We start from the raw sequence: 22,284 nt of genomic DNA, 5'->3' as shown, positions 1-22,284 counted from the left end.
CATAGAATGAATTTGGGAGTGTTCCTCCCTCTGCTATATTTTGGAAGTGTTTGAGAAGGATAGGTGTTAACTCTTCTCTAAATGTTTGACAGAATTCGCCAGGGAAGCCATCTGGTCCTGGGCTTTTGTTTGTTGGAAGACTTTTAATCACAGTCTCAATTTCAGTGCTTATGATTTGTCTGTTTATATTTTCTATTTCTTCCTGGTTCAGTCTCAGAAGGTTGTGCTTTTCTAAGAATTTGTTCATTTCTTCCAAGTTGTCCATTTTATTGGCATATAGTTGTTTCTAATATCTCTCATGATCCTTTATATTTCTGCAGTGTCAGTTGTTACTATTTTTTCATTTCTAATTCTGTTGATTTGAGTCTTCTCTCTTTTTTTCTTTATGAGTCTGGCTAATGGTTTATCAATTTTGTCTATCTTCTCAAAAAAACAGCTTTTAGATGTACTGATCTCTGCTATCATTTCCTTCATTTCTTTTTCATGTATTTCTGACCTCATCTTTATGATTTCTTTCCTTCTGCTAACTTTGGGGATTTTTTTGTTCTCCTTTCTCTAATTGCTTTAGGTGTAAGGTTAGATTGTTTATTTGAGATTTTTCTTCTTTAGGTAGGATTGTATTCCTATAAACTTCCCTCTTAGAACTGCTTTTGCAGCATCCCATAGGTTTTGGTTCATTGTGTTTTCATTGTCATTTGTTTCTAGGTAATTTTTGATTTCCCCTTTGATTTCTTCAGTGATCTCTTGGTTATTTAGTAGTGTATTGTTTAGCCTCCATGTGTTTGTATTTTTTACAGTTTTTTTTCCCTGTAATTGATATCTAGTCTTATAACATTGTGGTCAGAAAAGATACTTGATATGATTTCAATTTTCTTAAATTTACCAAGGCTTGATTTGTGACCCAAGATATGATCTATCCTGGAGAATGTTCCATGAGCACTTGAGAAGAAAGCGTATTCTGTTGTTTTTGGATGGAATGTCCTATAAATATCAGTTAACTCCATCTTGTTTAATGTGTCATTTAAACTTTGTGTTTCCTTATTTATTTTCATTTTGGATGATCTGTCCATTGGTGAAAGTGGGGTGTTAATGTCCCCTACTATTATTGTGTTACTGTCAATTTCCCCTTTTATGGCTGTTAGTGTTTGCCATATATATTGAGGTGCTCCTATGTTGGGTGCATAAATATTTACAATTGTTGTATCTTCTTTTTGGATTGATTCCTTTATCATTATGTAGTATCCTTCTTTGTCTCTTGTAATAGTCTTTATTTTAAAGTCCATTTTGTCTGATATGAGAATTGCTACTCCAGCTTTCTTTTGTTTTCCATTTATATGGAATACCTTTTTCGATCCCCTCACGTTCAGTCTGTGTGTGTCCCTAGGTCTGAAGTGGCTCTCTTGTAGACAGCATATATATATGTGTCTTGTTTTTGTATCCATTCAGCCAGTCTATGTCTTTTGGTTGCAGCATTTTAATTTATTTAAATTTAAGGTAATTCTCAATATGTATATTCATATTACCATTTTCTTAATTGTTTTCAGTTTGTTAGGTCTTTTCTGTCTCTTGTGTTTCCTGCCTAGAGAAGTTCCTTTAGCATTTGTTTCAAAGCTGGTTTGGTGGTGCTGAATTCTCTTAGCTTTTGATTGTCTGTAAAGGTTTTAATTTCTCCATCGAATATGAATGAGATCCTTGCTGGGTAGAGTAATCTTGGTTGTAGGTTTTCCCCTAACATCACTTTAAATATGTCCTGCCACTCCCTTCTGGCTTGCAGAATTTCTGCTGAAAGATGAGCTGTTAACCTTATGGGGATTCCCTTGTATGTTATTTGTTGCTTGTCCCTTGCGGCTTTTAATATTTTTTCTTTGTATTTAATTTTTGATAGTTTGATTAATACGTGTCTTGGCGTGTTTCTCCTTGGATTTTTCCTGTATGGGACTCTCTGCCGTTCCTGGACTCGATTGACGACTTCCTTTCCCATGTTACGGAAGTTTTCAACTATAATCTCTTCAAATATTTTCTCAGACCCTTTCTTTTTCTCTTCTTCTCCTGGGACCCCTATAATTCGAATGTTGGTGCATTTAATGTTGTCCCAGAGGTCTCTGAAACTGTGGTCAATTCTTTTCATTCTTTTTTCTTTATTCTGATCTGCGATAATTATTTCTACTATTTTATCTTCCAGGTCACTTATCTGGTCTTCTGCCTCAGTTATTCTGCTATTGATTCCTTCTAGAGAATTTTTAATTTTATTTATTGTGTTGTTCATCATTGTTTGTTTGCTCTTTAGTTTTTCTAGGTCCTTGTGAAATGTTTCTTGTGTTTTCACCATTCTATTTCCAGGATTTTGGATCATCTTTACTATCATTACTCTGAATTCTTTTTCAGGTAGACTGCCTATTTCCTCTTCATTTGTTTGGTCTGGTGGGTTTTTACCTTGCTCCTTCATCTGCTGCATATTTCTCTGTCTTCTCATTTTGTTTAACTTACTGTGTTTGGGTCTCCTTTTTGCAGGCTGCACGTTTGTAGTTCCCATTGTTTTTGGTGTCTGCTCCAGTGGGTAAAGTTGGTTCAGTGGGTTTTGTAGGCTTCCTGGTAGAGGGGACTGGTGCCTGTGTTCTGGTGGGTAGGGCTGTGTCCAGTGGTGTGTTTTGGAGTATCTGTGAACTTAGTATGATTTTAGGCAGCCTCTCTGCTAATGGGTGGGGTAGTGTTCCTGTCTTGCTAGTTGTTTGGCATGGGGCGTCCAGCAGTGGAGCTTGCTGGCAACTGGGTGGAGCTCTGTCTTAGCACTGAGATGGAGATCTCTGGGAGAGCTCTCGCTGATTGATATTACATAGGACCAGGAGGTCTCTCGTGGTCCAATGTCCTGAACTCGGCTCTCCCACCTCAGAGGCTCTGGTTGACACCAAACCGGAGCACCAAGACCCTGTCAAGCACACGGCCAGGTACGTGGGGATTTTCTTGCTTTTGGGGAAGTCTGAGGTCTTCTGCCAGTGTTCAGTAGGTTTCCTGTAGGAGGTGTTGCACATGTAGATGTATTTTTTATGTATTTGTGGGGAGAAAGGTGATCTCCATGGCTTACTCCTCCACCATCTTGAAGGTCCCCAGGTTGGTTAATTTTTAAAGTTACTATTAATATCAATAACTAATCCTATACTATGTCCAATAATGGGAAAGAAGAGGAGAGTGGCATCAGTAAGGTGGGAGAATAGGAGATTCCAGGCTGCATACTCACACAGAAACAACTACCATGGATAAGAATACCTTTATGGGAGTCCAGGAATCCAACAAAAAGGTTCCAGTCCCCTTTTGGAGTAAAAACATCTGAGAGTAGATGCACTGAAGTGGGTAAGAACAACAGTTTCTCTTGACCCACATCACCCCTTCTCCAAGGTGGCCTGTGACTTCTCCAAGAGGAGAAAGTGAAAGCGATGTAAGGAGCCTGGTTTCCCCAGCCTTGTGAGACACCGGCCACGAGGCCCACTTTTGTCCTGCCCCACCCAGAACACTGAGCGGATTGGCAGTCTGGAGACACATACGAGTAGGGAAAAGGGATGGGTGCTCACAGCAATAGTGTATGGATCACAGCAACCAGCCATGTATCCTAATAACTGGCTCGCAAGCTCCTGCAAGAGCCCTCGATATGAACCAATAGGATGCCTCACCTGAGGACACCCACAACTAGCCAGAGAACACCTACAGCACTCCACACACACCCGCATAGCCAGCACCCACACTCTCCAGCAGATGGTGCACGTAAGCCTCCAACAGGGTGCAGAATGCTGCGGAGGACACATGGATATTAGCAGCTGCCTGGACTCTGCTGAAGTGGGGGAAGGTGCACAACTTTGAACACTTCAGGGCACAGCCTTAAGGAAAATAAATAGGAGGCTTTCCACATTCATACTGGCTTTGCAAGACTGAGAGAAAGCATACAATCCTAAACTTTCGCACCACGAGGGAATAAGAGGAATGGAGTATACACACCCATAGAAAAGGTCTGAGAGCGCCTCAGAACTCTAGCTGGGCTGACGGGTGCCTGACTTCTTTCTCTCCCAAGGCCAGTTACTAAACACTGGAGGAGATGGTGACTTCTTCAAATGTGAAGACAGCAATGCAAGGCATCAAGGAACATAAAGAATCAAGGAAATAAGACACCACCAAAGGACTGAAATATGTCTCTGTGGAAGACTCCAAAGGAATGAAGATGCACAAATTGCCTGACAAAAAAAATTAAAAATATTCATCATAAGTTCAGTGAAATATAAGAGAGAATAGATAGGCAAATCAATAAAAATCAGGAAAATAATACATGAACATAATGAGACATCTAACAAAGAGAGAAAATTTTTTTTAAGAACCAAATAAATTCTGGATCTGAAGAATGAAATGACTGAACTGAAATTTTTCATATAAAAAGCTGCAAAAGCACAGTTGATCAAGCAGAAGAAACAGTGAATTCAAAGACAATTATTTGAAATTATCCAGTTGGAAGAACAAAGAAGAAAAAAAATAAATTCTATGGTATATATGGAACATTGTCGAAAGAAACAACCTATGCATATGGGAATCCCAGAAGAAGCAAAGAGAAAGGGCAGAAAGCTTACTTAATAAAGAAATACTGACAGAAGAAGAAAGAAACTTATCACAAGGGAATCCACATAAGACTGTAAGACTACTCAGCAGAAACCTTGCAGTTCAGAAAGTGGGAGGATATTTTCAAAGAAAAAACTCTGCCAACCAAGAATACTGTACCTGGTAAAGCTGCCCTTCAGAAATGAAGAAGAGATAAGACTTTCCCAGAAAGACCTATGCTGAGGAAGTTCATCACCACTAGACCTGTCTTACCAAAAAAAAAAAAGGCTCTTTAAAGAAGGTTCTTCAAGTCAAAATGAAAACATGCCAAATAGCATCATGAAAACATATGAAAGGATAAAATCCACTGGCAAAAGTAAGTATTCAATAAAATTCAGATACTCCAATACTATACATAATATGGTGGTATAGTAAATTACTTTTAACTCTGGTATAAAAGTTAAAAGACAAAAGCATTAAAAATAACTGTAGCTGCAACAATTTGTTCATGGATACTCAATAGTTTTAAATGTAAAAATATGACTAATAGCATGAAATGTGGGGGGAGAGAAGTAAAAGCTTAGAGTTTTTGTATGAAATTGAAGACATTATCAGCTTAAATAGGCTGTTATGACTATAAAATGTTTTGTGTAAGCCTTGTGAAAATCACAAAGAAAATACTTTTAGTCAAAACACAAAATATAAAGAGAAATGAATCAAAGCATACCACCACAAAAAAAAATCACAAAGTAAGACTGTGAGAGAGGAAAAATGGGACAAAAGAACTACAAAACAAACAGAAAACACTATGGCAATAGCAAATCCTTCCTTATCAATAATTACTTTGAAAGTAAATGAATTACATTCAACAATCAAAAGACATAGAGTAGATGAATGAATAAAAAACAAAATTCAACTATGTGCTGCCTATAAGAAACTCATTTAAGCCTTCAGGATACACATAAACTGAAAGTGAAGGGATGGAATTAACTAGTTCATACAAATGGCAATCAGAGAGAGCAGGGAGGCCACATTTATATCAGATAACATAGACTTTAAGAACTTAAATAAACAATATTTATAACAATTACAAATACATATGCACCCAACCTTAGAATACCTAAATATACAAAGCGAACATTAACAGAACTGAAGAAACAGTCACAAATACAGTAATAATAATGGGTGACTTCATTACCATACTTTCAATATCGGTTAGATCATCCATGACAGAAAAATCCATAAGAAAACAATGGACTTTAACCATATCATAGACCTAATGGACCTAACAAACATACACAGAATGTTCCATCCAATAGCAGCAGAATATATATGCTCCTCAAGTGCACATAGAACATTCTCCAAGATACAGCATAGGCCAAAAACAAGTCCTAACAAATTTAAAAAGACTGAAATCATATCAAGCATCTTTTCCAACTACAATGAAAGAAAACTTGAAAATTCACAAATTTATGAAAATTAAACAATACACTACTGAAAAAAACAATTGTGTCAACATAGAAATTAAAAGGAAGCAAAAATACTTTGAGAAAATGAAAAATGGAAATAACAACATTCCAAAACCAAAGGGATGCAGGAAATTTACTTCTGAGTAGAACTTTCATAATAATAAACACCTATATTCAATAAATGATCTCAGACAAACAACCTACCTAACACTTCAAGGAACTAGAAAAAGAAGAAACAACTAAGCTCAAAGTTAGCAGAAGGAAGGCAATAATATATATTAGAGCAGAAATAAGTGAAATAGAGATTTGAAAAACAATTTTAAAAAGTGACAAAAACTAAGAGCTGGGTTTTTGAAAAGATAAAATTGGCAAACTTTTAGCTAGGCTAACTGAGAAAAAAAAAAGGAGACAATTCATATAAATTAAAATTGAAAGAGGTGGCATTATAACAGATAGCACAGAAATACAAGGGATTATAAGAGACTACAATTATAATCAAAGTTTATAAACTAGAAGAAACCTAGAAATGATCTTCCAAGATTGAATCATGAAGAAATAGGAAATCTGAACAAACCAATAATGAGCAAACAGAGTGAGTCAGTTATCAAAAACCTCCCATAAAAGAAAAGCCCAGGATCAGATGGCTTCACAGTTGAATTCTATCAAACATTTAAGGAAAAATTAAGGCCAATCCTTCTTAATCTCTTCCAAAAAATTGAAGAGGAAAAAACACTTTCAAACTCATTTTACAAGGCCAGAATTACCCTCAGACCAAAGTCAGACAAGGACACCACAAGAAAAGAAAACTATATGCCAAAGTAGTTTTGACCTGATGAACAGCCTGATGAACATAGATGCAAAAGTCCTCAACAAAATACTAGCAAACCAAGTTCAACGGCACATTAAAATGTTCAAACACCATCATCAAATGAGATATAGCCCTAGGATGCAAGGATGGCTGAACATACCCAAGTCAATAAATGCCATACACTACATTAACAGAATTAAGGATAAAAATAACATGATCATCTCAACAGATACAGCAAAAGCATTTGCCAAAATTTAATATATTTTCATGATGAAAAACTATCAACTTAGCTATAGGAAGGAATGCACCTCAACATAATAAAGGCCATATATGACAATCCCATAGCTAACAAGCCAAGGATGCCCTCTCTCACTACTCCTGTTCAACTTAGTACTGGAAGTCCTAGCCAGAGCAATGAGGCAAGAAATAAAAGACATCCAAATTGGAAGGAAAGAAGTCAAATTGTCTCTGTTTGCATTATGCTATATATAGAAAAGGTTAAAGACTTCACCAAAACAACTGTTAAAAATAATAACTTAATTATTTAAAGTTGCAAGATACAAAATCAACATACAAAAATAGTTGTGTTTCTTTACAATAAAAATGAGCTATCTACAAAACAAATTAAGAAAAAATCCTATTTACAATAGCCTCAAAAAGAATAAAATGCTTAGGAATAATTTTTATTAAGGATATATAAGATCTGCACATTGAAAATTATAAAACATTGATGAAGGAAATCCATGATGAAAAACAAGTAAATGGAAAGATAGCCTTTGCTGATTTTTCTTTGTGTCCTTTGGCTTTAATAAATCACAGTCACAAGTAAGCTATATGCTGAGAACTGTGAGTTCTCTACTGATTCATTAAACCTAGAGATACTACTGGGGACCACCGAGAAAGGAAAAAATTGCCATCTTAACAATTCTGAGTTTCCAATCCATTCACACGGAATATTCCAACTTCACTTAGATTTTTTCTTTTCCTCAAAATTGTGTTAAGTGAATCTGTTTTGCATTTCTTTTATTAAGAGTATCTTATGCTACTGTGAATGGAATTGCTTTTCTAATTTCATTTTCAGATTGTTCACTGCAATTACATAGAAATTCAATTCATTTTTGTATAGTGACTGTGTATCTTGTGACTTTTATAAACTCATTTGCTTTCAAAGCTATTTTTGATGAATTCCTTAGGATTATTACATACATGCAGGATCATGTCATCTGTAGAGAGACGTGTACTTCCTCCCTCCAAATTGGACGACTTTTATTTCTTTTTCTTACCTGACTATACTTTCTACAGTCTCTAGTACAGCATTGAATAGAGGTGATGAGAGCCTACACCTCCTTGCTCTGTGTCTGATTTTAGGGGGAAAGTACTCAGAATTTTGATATTAGTATGATGTTAGCTGTAGGTATTTCATAGATGACCTGTATCAGGTTAAGTTTCTCCCTATTTATAATTTGTGGATAATTTTATAAATGAGTGGTTATTACATTTGTTATATCCTTTCACTGAATCTTCTGAGATGATCATGTACTTTCTTTTCCTTTATTTAAATAATATGGTGTGCTACATTAATTAAACAAACTTGCAGTACTGAAATAAATCCCTCTTGGTCATGGTGGCATTCTTTTCATGTTTCTGGATTCTGTTTGTAATTTTAAAAGGGTTTTTGCATTGACATTCATGAGGAATATTGGTCTATAGTCTCCCTGTGAGGCTTTCATCTGGTGTCAGGGTAATACTGTCCTTTAAAATGAGTTATTTTTCTTATTTATTTTTTTAAAATAAATTTATTTATTTATTTATTTTTGGCTGCGTTGGATCTTTGTTGCTGCGCGTGGGCTTTCTCTAGTTGTGGTGAGCAGGAACTACTCTTTGTTGTGGAGCACGGGCTCTAGGTACATGGGCTTCAGTAGTTGTGGCACGCAGGCTCAGTAGTTGTGGCTCACGGGTTCCAGAGCACAGGCTCAGTAGTTGTGGTGCACAGGCTTAGTTGCTCCACAGCATGTGGGATCTTCCCAGACCAGCACTCAAACCCATGCCCCCTGCATTGGCAGGTGGATTCTTAACCACTGCACCACCAGGGAAGCCCTAAAATGAGTTTGAAAGTATCCCTTTCTCTTATATTTTCTGGGAGAGATTGTGGTATATTGCTATTGTTTCTTCTTTAAATGTTTGGTAATATTCACCAGGGAAGCTATCTAAATCTGGGCTTTAATTTGTGGAAAGATTTTTTAATAATCATCTTAAAGAAACTTGATGAAGAAATGTAAGAGAACATAGGTAGATAACCAGAGGAAATTGAAAAAACTGCAAGAGCAAAATGGAGGAATAAAGAAAGTGTAACCATCAAAAAGAACCAAACAGAAATTGTAGAGTTGAAGAAACAATAATAAAAATAAAAATTTAATAAAAGACTTCAAAAGCAGAATCAATCATGCAGAAGCAACAGTAAGTGAACCTGAATATTGTTTATTTCCAAGTATCTAGTAGAGAAACAACAACAACCAAAAATAATAAAAAAGTAAAGAACACCTACCTGAATTATGGTAGCTTATCAAGCAAATGAACATTCATGAGAGCTCCTGAAGGGGAAAACAGAGAGAAAGGAGCAGAAAGATTTTTAAAGAAATAATAGCTGAAAACTTCCCAAATCTTGGGAGACATATGGACAGCTAGGAACAGAAGGCTAAAAGGTCTCCAAACAAGAAAAACCTAAAATATATTCCCCTAAGACAAATTATAACCAAAATGTTAAAAGTCAAAAGAAAATTTTTGAAGCAGCAAGATAAAAATTACTCATTACATATAAAGGAATCCATAAGGTTATCAGTGGATTTCTCTGCAGAAATGTTGCAAACCAGGATGGAGGGGGATGAAACATTCAAAATACTAAAAGAAAAAATTGCCAACCAAGAAAACTATACAAAGCAAAGTGACCTTCAAAAATTAAGGAGAGATAAAGACAATTCCAGACAAATAAAAGGTAAGAGGGTTCATCACCTCCAGACCTGCTTATAAGAAATCCAACAAGGAGTTCATCAAATTATAAGAGGACATTAAGTCATGAAAATATATAAAAGTGTAAAACTCACTGGTAAATGTAACTATATAGTCGAATTCAGAATATACTACTACTATAATCATGACAAATCACATTTATCTCTACTACAAAAGTATTATGAAATAAACATAGTTATAATAATTTGTTAATGGACTCACAATATAAAAAATACAAAGTGTGATATTAAATGCATAAAATATAGGAGGAGGAGAATTAAAAATGCAAAGCTTTTGTATTTATAGAAGATGGATTGTTATTAGCAGCTTAAAATATACTGTTATATCTATAAAATATCTTTATAAGCATCATGGTATTCACAAAGAGGTAATCTATAATAGATACACAAATTAAAATATATCACTACAAAAAATAAATCAAAATGGAAGACAGAAAAGAAAAAGGAAATTTAAAAAACAGAAAACAACTAACAAGATGGCAATAGAAAGTCCTTGCCTATCAATAATTACTTTAAATGTAAACAGATTAAATTCTCCAATCAAAATATACAGAATGGAAAATGGATAGAGAAAAAAAAAAAGATTCAACAGTCAAGAAACTCAATTTAGCTTTAAGAATATGCCTAAGCTGAAAGTGAAAGGAAGAAAAAGATATTCCATGCAAATGCTAACCAAAAGAAAGCAGGGTTTACTGCACTTATATTAGACAAAATAGACTTTCAGTCAAATCAGTCACAAAAGACAAAGAAGGTCATTATAAAATGATAAAGGGATCAATCCATCAAGAGAACATAACACTTGTAACTATACATGCAACAAATATTGGAGCCCCTAAAAACTTTAAGCAAATATTGACAGACTGAAGGGAAAAGTAGACAACAATACAATAACAGAAGGGGACTTCAATACCCTACTTTTAACATTAGATAAATCAACCGGAAAGAAAGTAAGAAAATAGCAGACCTGAATAACATTATAGATCAAATAGACCTTGAGACATATATAGGACATTATTTCCAATGGAAAAAAATACAAATTCTTCTCAAAAGCACACGTATCATTCTCTACAATAGGATATATGGTGGTCACAGGCAAGTTTTAAGAAACTTAAGACTGAAATAATATTTTGTGTATTTTACAGTGCTATGAAACTAGAAACCAATAAAAGAGGAAAAAGTGGAAAATTCAGAAAATGCAGAATTAAACATAACACTCCTGAACGACCAATAGATCAAGGAGAAATAAAAGAAAAATCAGAAAGAATCCTGAAACAGAGAAAAACAAAAAAACAATATACCAAAATATATGAGATGCCGCAAAAGCAGTTATAAGAGTTACGTTTATAGCAATAAATGTCCACATTAAAAAAGGGAAATATCTCAAATAAACAACCCAACATTACACCTAAAGGAATAAGAAAAGGAGGAAAAAAGTAAACCCAAAGTTAGCAAAAGGTAGAAAAGAACAAAGATTAGAGGGGAAATAAATGAAATAGAGACTAAAAAGAAAATAGAGAAGATCAATAAAACTAGGAGTTGGATTTTTGAAATCCAAAATGGCAAAACTTTAGTTAGACTAACCAAGTAAAAAAAGACAGGCCTCAATAAAATAAAATTATGAATGAAAGAAGAGACACTAAATCTGATACTGTAGAAATACAAAGGATCATAAGAAGCTACTATGAAGAATTATATGCTGACAAAGTGTGTGACCTAGAAGAAATGTATACGTTCCAAGAAACACACAATCTACCAAGACTGAATCATGAAGAAATGGAAAACTCGAACTGACTAATCGTAACTATAGGGACTAAATTTGTTTTTAAAACCTCCTAAGAAAAGCCCAGGACCAGATGGTTTCACAAGTGAATTCTATGAAATATTTAAAGAAGAATACTAATCCTTCTCCAACTCTTCCAAAAAATTAAAAAGGAGGGAATACTTCCAAACTTGTTTTCCAAGGCCAGCATTACCCCAGTACTAAAGACAGCTAAGGACACCAGAAGAAAAGAAAATTGCAGGCCAATATCCCTGGTGAATACAGATGAAAAACATTCTGAAGAAAATGCTAGCACACCAAATTCAACAGCATATTAAAAGGATCAAACACCATGGTCAAGTGGGATTTATACCTTAGATACAAGAATGATTCAACATACAGGTATCAATAAATGCAATACACCCCATTAATAAAATTAAGAGTAAAATTCATAAATCTGCTGAAGAGATGCAGAAAAAAACATTTGACAAAATTCAACACTCTTTCATGATAAACACTCAAAAAATTGGGTATAGAAAGAACATATCTCAACATAATAAGAGCTATATATGACAAACTTTAGCTACCATTATACCCAATAGTGAAAAGCTGAAATCTTTTCCTCTAAGATCAGGAATAAACGGAGGTATCCACTATCACCACTCCTATTCAGCACAGTACTGGAAGTTCCAGCCAAAGCAATTAGGCAAGAAAAAGAAATAAAAGGCACTCAAATCAGAAAGGAAGAAGTAAAATTTTCGCTGTTTTCACATGACATGATCTTATATACAGAAAATCCTAAAGAACCACAAAAAAAATCCATTAGAACTGATACACAAATTGAGTAAAGTTGCAGGATACAAAATCAAACTACTAAAATCATTTCTATCCATTTATAACAAAATATATGAAAAAGAAAAATTTTAAATCCCACTTATAATAGTATCAAAAACATTATATTACTTGGGAATAAATTTAACTTTTAGACTTTATATGATGAAATTATGGCTGAAAACTTCCCTAACCTAAAGAAGGAAACAGGTATCCAGGTAAAGGAATCACAGAGAATCCCAAACAAGATGATCCCAAAGAGACCCACATTAAGAATTATCATAATTAAAATAGCAAGAGTTAAAGATAAAGAGAAAATTGTAAAGGCAGCAAGAGACAAAGTCACATACAAGGGAAGCCAAATAAGGCTCTTAGCTTATTTTTCTAAAGAAACTTTCCACCACAGAAGAGAGTGGTATGATATATTTAACGTGCTGAAAGAAAAAAAAAATCTACAACCTAGAATATTCTACCCTGCAAGGTTATCATTCTGAATTGAAAAAGAGATAAGGCTTTTCCAAGACAAGCAAAAATGAAGAGTTCATCACTACTAAACCAACCTTACAAGAAATGTTAAAGGATCTTCTTTAAGTGAAAAATAAAAGGCTACAACAAGAAATAAGAAAATATAGGAAGTGAAAAATCTCCCTGGTAAAGGCAAATACATAGTTAAGGCAGTGGATCAACCACTTAAATAATCTAGTATCAAGGTTAAAAGACAAAAATTGTAAAAATCAACTATAGCTACAATAAACATATAAGGGATAGTCATGAAGATGTAAAATATGACATCAAAAACACAAAATGTATATGGGGGGAGGGTAAAAAATGTAGATCTTTTAGAATTGTGTTTGAATTTGAATGACTATCAGTTTAAAACAAATAGGTGTAGCTATAGGTCAACATATATGATGGTGTGTGGTAACCCAAATCAAAAACTACAATAGATATACAAAAATTAGAGAGAAAGGAGCCCATACATAACACTAAAGAAAATCATCAAACTGCAAGGGAAGAAACTAAAAGAGAAAGAAAAGAGAGAAGAATTACAGAAACAACCAGAAAGCAAGAAACAAAATATCAATAAGTACATAGCTATCAATAACCCCTTTAAATGTCAAAGGACTAAATGCTGCAATCAAAAGGCTGACTGGATAAAAAAAAAAAAAAAAAACAAGACGCATCTATAAGCTACTTATAAGAGACTCAACTCAGAGCTAAATACATACGCAACAATCTCATCTACAATCACATCAAAAAGAATAAAATACCTAAGAATAAATTTAACCAAGGAAGTGAAAGACCTATACTCTGAAAACTATAAGACATTGATGAATACATACAAATAAATGGACAGATATACCATGTTCATGGATTGGAAGAATTAATGTTAAAATAACTGTACTACCCAAAGCAATCTACAGATTGAATGCAATCCCTAGCAAAATACTCATGACATTTTTCTCAGAACTAGAACAAAGAATTCTAAAATGTGTATGGAACCACAAAAGACCCCTAGCAGCCAAAGCAATCTTGAGAAAAAAAGAACTAGAGTTATCACACTCCCTGACTTCTACTTTACAAAGCTACAGTAATCAAAACAGTATGCTACTGACACAAAAACAGGTATAAATCAATGGAACAGAATAGAGAGCTCAGAAATAAATCATACACATATGGTCAATTAATCTATGACAAAGGAGGCAAGAAGGTATACAATGGTGAAACAACAGTCTCTTTAATAAGCCATGTTGGGAAAACTGGACACCTCCACCTAAAAGAATGAAATTTTTGTATATCATGTGTGTATATTACATCATATACAAGAATAAACTCAAAATGGATTAAAGACCTAAATGCAAGACCAGAAACCATAAAACTCCTAGAAGAAAACATAAGCAGTACACTCTTTGACTTTGAATTTAGCAATATTTTTAATGGATCTGTCTCCTCAGGCAAGGGTATAAAAAGCAAAAATAAAGAAATGGGACTCATTCAAACAAAATCTTCCGCACAATGAAGGAAACCATCAAGAAAACAAAAAGGCAACCAACTGAATGGGAGAAGATATTTGCAAATATGTTTGTTAAGGGGTTAATATCCAAAATATAAAATGAACTCAGATGACTCAATATTAAAAAAACAAACAAGCAAACAAAACAAAAACTTGATTTTATTTTTTTCCCTTTTTTTAAATTTAATTTTTATTTTAAAATTAAAAAAAATTTTTATTGGGGTATAGCTGTTTTACAATGTTGTGTTAGTTTCTACTGTACAGAGAAGTGGAGTTCCCTGTGCTATACAGCAGGTTCTCATTAGTTATCTATTTTATACATATTAGTGTACATATGTCAATCCCACTCTCCCAATTCATCCCACCCCCCCTTTTCACCCCTTGGTGCCCACACGTTTCTTCTCTACTTCTGTGTCTCAATTTCTGCATTGCAAATAGGTTCATCTGTACCATTTTTCTAGATTCCACATATATGCCTTAATATATGATATTTGTTTTTCTCTTTCTGACTTACTTCACTCTGTATGACAGTCTCTACTGGTCAGAATGGCCATCATCAAAAAATCTACAAATAATAAATGCTGGAGAGGGTGTGAAGAAAAGGGAATCCTCTTGCACTGTTGGTGGGAATGTAAATTGATACAGCCACTGTGGAGAACAGTGTAGAGGTTCCTTAAAAAACTAAAACTGGAATTACCATATGACCCAGCGATCCCACTACTGGGTATATACCCAGAAAAACCATAACTCAAAAAGACACATGCACCCCAATGCTCACTGTGGCATCATTTACAATAGCCAGGTCATGGGAGCAACCTAAATGTCCACTGACAGACGAATGGACAAAGAAGATGTGGTACATATATACAATGGAATATTAATGAGCCATAAAAAGGAACGAAATGGGGTCATTTGTAGAGACGTAGATGGACAACTTGATTTTGAAATGGACAGAGAGCCTGAATAGGCATCTTTCAAAAGACACACAGATGGCCAACAGGCACATGAAAAGATGTTCAACATCACTAATCAGGGAAATGAAAATCAAAATCACAATGAGATATCACCTCACACCTGTCAGAATGGCTATAGTCAAAAAGACAACAAATGGCAAGTGTTTACAAGGATGCGGAGAAAAGGGAACCCTGGCACACTACTGGAGGGAATGTAAATTGTTACAGTCACTATGGGAAACTATATGGAGGTTTCTCAATTAAAAATAGAACTACTTTGATCCAGGATATATATCTGAAGGATATAATAACAGTGTCTTGAAGAGGCAGGTGTACCCCCATGTTCATCGCAGCATTACTCACAATAGCCTAGATATGGAAATGACCTAAGTGTCGAGCAATAGATTAATGTATTAAAAGAAATGTAGTGTGGAATAATATTCAGCCATAAAAAATAAGGAAATCTTGCCATTTGCGACAACATGTAGGAACCTGGAGGACATTATGCTAATTGAAATAAGTCAGACAAGAGAAAGAGAAATACTATATAATCTCACATGTGAAATGTAAAAAAGTCAAACTCCTCAAAGCAGAGAGTAGATTGGTGGTTGCCAGTGGGTGCTAGGTGAGGAAAATGGGAAGATGTAGGTTAAGGGTACAAATTTTCAGCTATAAAATGAAAAAAATCTGGGGATCTAATGTACTGCATTACTGTAGTTAACAATAATGTTATTATATACTTAAAAGTTGCTAAGATAGTAAATCTTAAATGTTCTCAGTATGTGAAGTGGTGGATGTGTTAACTAACCTTATTGTGGTCATCATTTCACAATACATACTTAGAGCAAATCATTACGTTGTACATCTTAAACTAAAGAATTATATGTTGGTTATATCGAAAAACCTGGGGGAAATTTTTTTAAAGATTAAATCATGCTCTTCCTCCTGTCTTAAGAATATGTGCATTTACCTTTGTTCAAGAGTTTGTTTCTTTCTCCTTAGGGTTCCAATGGATTGTGCTGGGTGTCGGGCAATTTTCAGGGGTTCGTTAAATGCTTTCATTAAAAGGAACTGAATGGTTGTAACAGTAACTGAATGAATTGTGAAGGTAGAGAGGATTTTTACCAGAAGACAGTAAAGAGAAGTTAGCCAGCAAAAAGAACTAGTCTAACTTCCTGTCCCTATGTTAAGTATGGTCTTATAAAATAAGAATTTAAGAAGGTTGCCCAAGGTGTATGTTGATCACAGAGAAATCCCAGTGGGTACAGGAAAGATTTGTAATGTGGTATAGGAATGGGAAGTCAAATCAGGAGAGAGAAGTATCAGGCATTATGTACAGGAGAGTCCTAGAAATGACAGATTACAGAGTGGACTGAAGTGTGACAGGGGCTCCAATGCTGCTTGCATATAATAAGATGGGAAGGATTGCATAGAGTAGTGACATGTTTTCCATCTCCCTGGAACAAGTATTTCAAGAAATTTAATGATGGGACTTCCCTGGTGGCGCAGTGGTTAAGAATGCACCTGCCAATGCAGGGGACACGGGTTCGAGCCCTGGTCCAGCAAGATCCCACATGCTGTGGAGCGACTAAGCCCATGCGCTACAACTACTGAGCCTGTGCTCTAGAGCCTGCAAGCCACAACTACTGAAGCCCACGCACCTAGAGCCTGTACTCTGCAACGAGAACCCACCGCAATGAGAAGCCCACACACCGCAACAAAGAGTAGCCCCCACTCGACACAACTAGAGAAACCCTGCACGCAGCAACAAAGACCCAACGCAGCCAAAAATAATAAATAAATAAATAAATTTTTTAAGAAAAAGAAATTTAATGCTAACATAAAATACAGATTGCCTCCTACCTTGCAATTTCGTGTGCAGCATTCCCCCGAACCACATATTTTATTTTTTTTCTTTCTACATGTTCTAGGATCACAGCAGGCTGGATGTGTACAATTCTGGAAACAAATGCTTTGTTACTCAGTCATGCATGATTAGGTACAATCAAATAAAACTACAATACAGAATTTATTTACGAAGTATGAGCATTTCTTAAAAACCAGTTTCTGTAATTCCACTCTTTACATGAGACTTATTGAAATCAACATCTCAGCCAGTAGGTTGTAAAAGAAATGTGTCATTTCACTACATTCCATATAATCTGAACAATATTAACATACTACTGTGGAGCCAAAAACTTAGAGGAAATAGTTATTAGATTTCTTGTTAGCTACCATTCTCTTCTAAATTTTTCCTATATTCTTGCTTTCATAATAAATCTATTTACACACTGCCAGCAGGCAGACTCTCAGCTTCTGTCTGAAATGGCAAACCCCCAAACTTCTGCCCCCAGAAAAGTGGTCCCAGAAGCCAGTCTGGTCTGTCCAGATTTCACTGGGATGCTGGCCCCATACGTACTTGTATTTTACAAGATTCAGTGCCTTCAATCAACTTTTCCAGTCTTCAGTAGCAAGTTTGTTTTAAACTCTGTAATTTACCAATATTAGAAGTTTGAGTTTCCTGGTGTTGTGTTTTTTCTTACTGGTATTTTTTTGTTTGTTTTTGTTTTTGTTTGCAGTACGCAGGCCTCTCACCGTTGTGGCCTCTCCCGTTGCGGAGCACAGGCTCCGGACGCGCAGGCCCAGCGGCCACGGCTCATGGGCCCAGCCCCTCCGTGGCGTGTGGGATCTTCCCGGACCGGGGCACGAACCCGTGTCCCCTACATCAGCAGGTGGACTCTCAACCACTGCGCCACCAGGGAAGCCCCTTACTGGTATTTTTAATTGGTATTTTCAATGAACAGCTTCACCACAGGCAGCAATATTATACTTTTAAAAGGCTATTTATTTCATCTATTGACTCGTGTATTCATGTACTCAAAGTTTAAATATTCCTTTGTTAGCTTTTTTTCTTACTGTATCTCTTAATCAAATGTTTGGTTATTCTAGTTTGGGTTTTTTTTTTCTTTTTCAATACAACTCCATTTGTAAGGGCAGACTTTCTTAAGAATAGAATGCTCTGGCTATTTCAAAATGGTTCCTTTTCCCCTCCCTCTGTCAGAAGCATTAGACTTCTCTCCAGTATTCACTGTGACAAACAGTTCAAGTTTCTGCAGGTACAACTCATAAAAGTGTGGGGACCTTCCTATGATCGGGTTCCCCTGGAGTTTTAAACTATCAGAGTTCTACACACTGAGACTCCAGAAATTTGTCAATTCCAGTTCAGGTTTTCCTACCCAGATACTGGTTCCCAAAAGGTTTTAGCTTGTGGGTTGCTACTCTATTAAGTTGTGATTCTCTGCATCCACCTGTTGGTTTTTCCAATTTGTGGGGCAGTGGTTTGCTCTGTGACCTCACATCTCTGATGGATGCAAGAAGAGCTATTTCTTTTCCAAGTTGGTTAGCTTTTTACTTGTAAGGACTAAGTGGTGACTTCTAAACTTCTCACATGTCAGACCAGAAACCATAATTGTATTTCAATGTGTTTGAATACAAGTCCTTTGAATTGGCTTTTGAATCTCCCATTTCAGAGTCTATCATTTTATTTTTCTTAACAGAGCCTAAAAGAAAAAGTTTCTAAATTTGATTAAGTACAACTTACATATTTTTCTTTAAAACCTCATTCTTATTTGCCTTATCTAAGAAAGTTCTGCCTATCACAGAGTCAAAAAGACTGTCTCCTGTGTTTTACTCTAAGAGCTTTAGGATTTTCACTTTTATATTTAGGTCTTTGATCCATTTCAAGTTAGTTTTTGTGTATGGTGAGATGTCAAAGTTTTCTTTTTATGTACGTGGATATCTAGCTCATACAATACCTTTGTTGGAAAGGTTTTCTTCACCCATTTAACTGCCTTAACATCTCTGATTGGCAGAGAATCAACTGACCTTATAAATATTTTATATTTGGATTCTCTATACTGTTTCATTAAGGGATATATTTATGCTTTGGCCAATACCACATTATACTGATTATTTCTGCTTTATAGAAAATTTTGAAATTTACAGAAAATTAGTGTATGTGCTCCACCTTTGTTCTTTTTAATTGCTTTGTCTATTCTAGGTCCTTTGCATTTCCATATATATTATAGTATCAGCTTGTCAATTTCCACAGAACGATGGTGGGGTTGGGATTGGGATTGTGTGGAGTGTTGATGTAGAGCTGACATCTTGGCAATATTGTGTCTTCCAATCCATGAAAGTGGGATATGTCTCCCTCTCGATCTTCTTTCATTTCTCTGAGCAATGTGAGTTTTCATTGTACAGGTCTTGCACGTATTCTGTTAAATTTATCTCTATTTCATGTTTTTGAAACTATGTATATAGAATTGTACATTTTAGTTCATTTTACATTTGTTCATTGTTTATACATAGAACTCCATGGAATTTGGGTTCACGTGCATTCATTAATTAGCTTTAGCAGACTTCGGGGGTAGATTGTTTAGGATTCTCCAATCACGTGGCCAAGTTGAATTTGATTAGACAGTTTTAATCTTCCTTTCCACTCACTGTTTCTTTTTCGTGCCTTACTGCAGTTTCACTGTGTGTTTCTTTGTGTTTCTTTATCTTCCCTTACTGCAATGGCAGGAGCATCCACTGCAGTGTTGAAGGGAAACATAACCTGTCCATACAAAACTTTTTTTCCGTATAATAGCAAACGATGCATTTTGCTATATAGTCTATAGTCTTTAGATGTTCTTGTCTTTTTGTTACTGCTTGTAGTTAAAGGCATATTTCTGCAACTCCTTATACACTCTTTGTGGTCACTAATTATAAGATTAGAGCTGATGCATACACTAAAGAATTTAGGAAGACAATATTTGAAGACAAATATTAACTAAAGGATGTTTGCTCCCCACTTCAAAAAATGGCAAAATTAGGAAACTTAAAGGCTTCCATCTTCCCCAAAGAAGGTATTTTTCAAAATTTTTCTTCTAAAAGACAAGGTCTTCTTTTCCACCTCGTACTCACATATACAGGAAGTAAAAAATATTTTTGAAAAAATTTCCACTAACCTGTAAAGTGCCGCAATCACATTCTTCACCCGATTCCAACTTTCCATTGCCACACGTCTGGCTCTGTTTGTAAACTGGCTCAACAGGAAGGATTTTATGAAGACATTCAAGGCCAGAATGTGCAGCAAAATATTTAAAGTCATCCAAGCTACAAGTGCTAAAATCCTTTATACCCTCAGATAGCCTAAAATATAAAAAAAAAAAAGGGTATGACAAAAATTATTGCTGTATAACTCTACATTTCTCCTAATGTATGATGTTTTCAAGAGAGATTTAAAGAGCATTATTCTCATGGATAACAATAAGCACACGTTTAAAAATATAAAAGTATTTAAAAAATACTAACATTTTTAACACACTTTTTAAATTTCATCAAGAAAATTCTTGTAATGAAAAAAAAATTCCAAAATCTTTTGCCATTCATCCTGTTTTAAAGAAGACCAATTATTTACCTGTCCTAAAATCTTTATTAATTGTTTAAACATAGGAACTGTGTTACTCTTTATTTACCTTCTTAGTGCCAAACAACTGAATTTAAAATTTTTGGCCTAGGTATTTAATATACTTTTTATTTATTTAATATCATTTTTGTATTTTTTCTGTAAATATCAATATGAACATGTCTGTATTATCTTTAAAAGTATATTTTAGAACTTTTGCTCTCTGTAATTAGGCATTTTTCAAACAAGAATCTGTTGTTTGATTTATACCATGGGAGGGACAAGAGGAATACCTGTCCTAATGGAGTGAGAAAGTTGTTAGTAGTCTGCTAATATATCAGCATCCAACTAAAACCCTAGAAAGAATACAATTTAAGAGTAAAGACTATGCCCTAGAGCAGTAGCTGACAAACTTATCTGTGAAGGGCCACACAGTAAATATTATAGGCTTATATGCCATATGCTCTGTTGTAGCTACTCAACTCTGCCACTGTAGTGCAAAAGCAGCCATGAAGAACACATAAAACAGTAAGCCTACAAAATGAATTTACAAAACAGGCAGGCAGCCAAATTTAGCCTATAGATCATTGTTGGCTGACCTCTGCCCTATACTAAAATCTACTCTGTATCAGTCCTAACAGTTAGAGCCTAAACTCAAGCCCTGACAACATCCCCAGAGGAAACCAAGTTTGGAAGTTCAGGCCTGCCATTTTAGAGGGGTTTGGAAATGCCTTGAGTTTTCTATAGACTCATGTTAATGAAGTATAAAACCAAGCACATAAAATTTAAAATGATTACCCAATAACTGAATTGCCTGGTAGAAAAAGAATCAATGCTTTTCAGAGGAAGGTAATGAGAATCTAGGCTTTCTATTGTACTATCAAACAATATCCAATATGCTACTACTAATAATAATCATACAAAGAAATAAGAAAATGTAAACCATAGTCAATAAAAAAGCAGTCAATAGTAAGCAACAATGAGATGGCCCAGGTGTTAGATTTGGCACACAAATACTTGAAAGGAACCATTATAAATATATTCAATTAATTAATTAAATAATTCAGAGAAATTACAGCCTTACAGAGTGAACACTCAAAAGAGAGTGCATATCATCCAATTTACCTAATGTTCTAGAGCCAGTAAAACCAATTGTAGTGATAGAAATCAGATCAGCTGTTGACTGGGGCAGGATGGAAGGTAAAAAGGACAGCCAAGGATCACAAAAGAACTTTCTGTGGAAATGGAAATGTTGCATAGCCTGATTGACACTGGTTCAGTAATTTGTATATATTTATCAGTCATAAACTTGTACACTTAAAGTTTAAAGTGTATGAATTTTATTGTAGACAAATCGTACCTCAAAAGTTGATTTTTTATAGTGTATATAAATACAA

At 35.0% G+C, this 22,284-nt stretch overlaps 1 protein-coding gene across 1 annotated transcript in view; it reads right to left on the bottom strand.

Annotated features, from left to right (window-relative positions):
• Positions 1-22,284, bottom strand: part of LOC309977715 (disintegrin and metalloproteinase domain-containing protein 5-like) — a 130,139-nt gene that overhangs the window by 54,324 nt on the left and 53,531 nt on the right. The window contains exons 12-13 of the mRNA XM_082864005.1: positions 20,448-20,631; positions 17,299-17,394 (exon numbers count right to left, since the gene is read on the bottom strand). Coding sequence (XP_082720131.1) covers positions 17,299-17,394; positions 20,448-20,631 — 280 coding nt within the window. The remainder of the gene's footprint in view (positions 1-17,298; positions 17,395-20,447; positions 20,632-22,284) is intronic.

Source organism: Leucopleurus acutus (assembly GCF_964270905.1).
Source record: "Leucopleurus acutus genome assembly, chromosome: 21".
Classification (NCBI taxonomy): Eukaryota; Metazoa; Chordata; class Mammalia; order Artiodactyla; family Delphinidae; genus Leucopleurus; species Leucopleurus acutus.
Note: the sequence above shows the minus strand (reverse complement) of the source record. Positions and strands in the feature narration are given on the sequence as shown.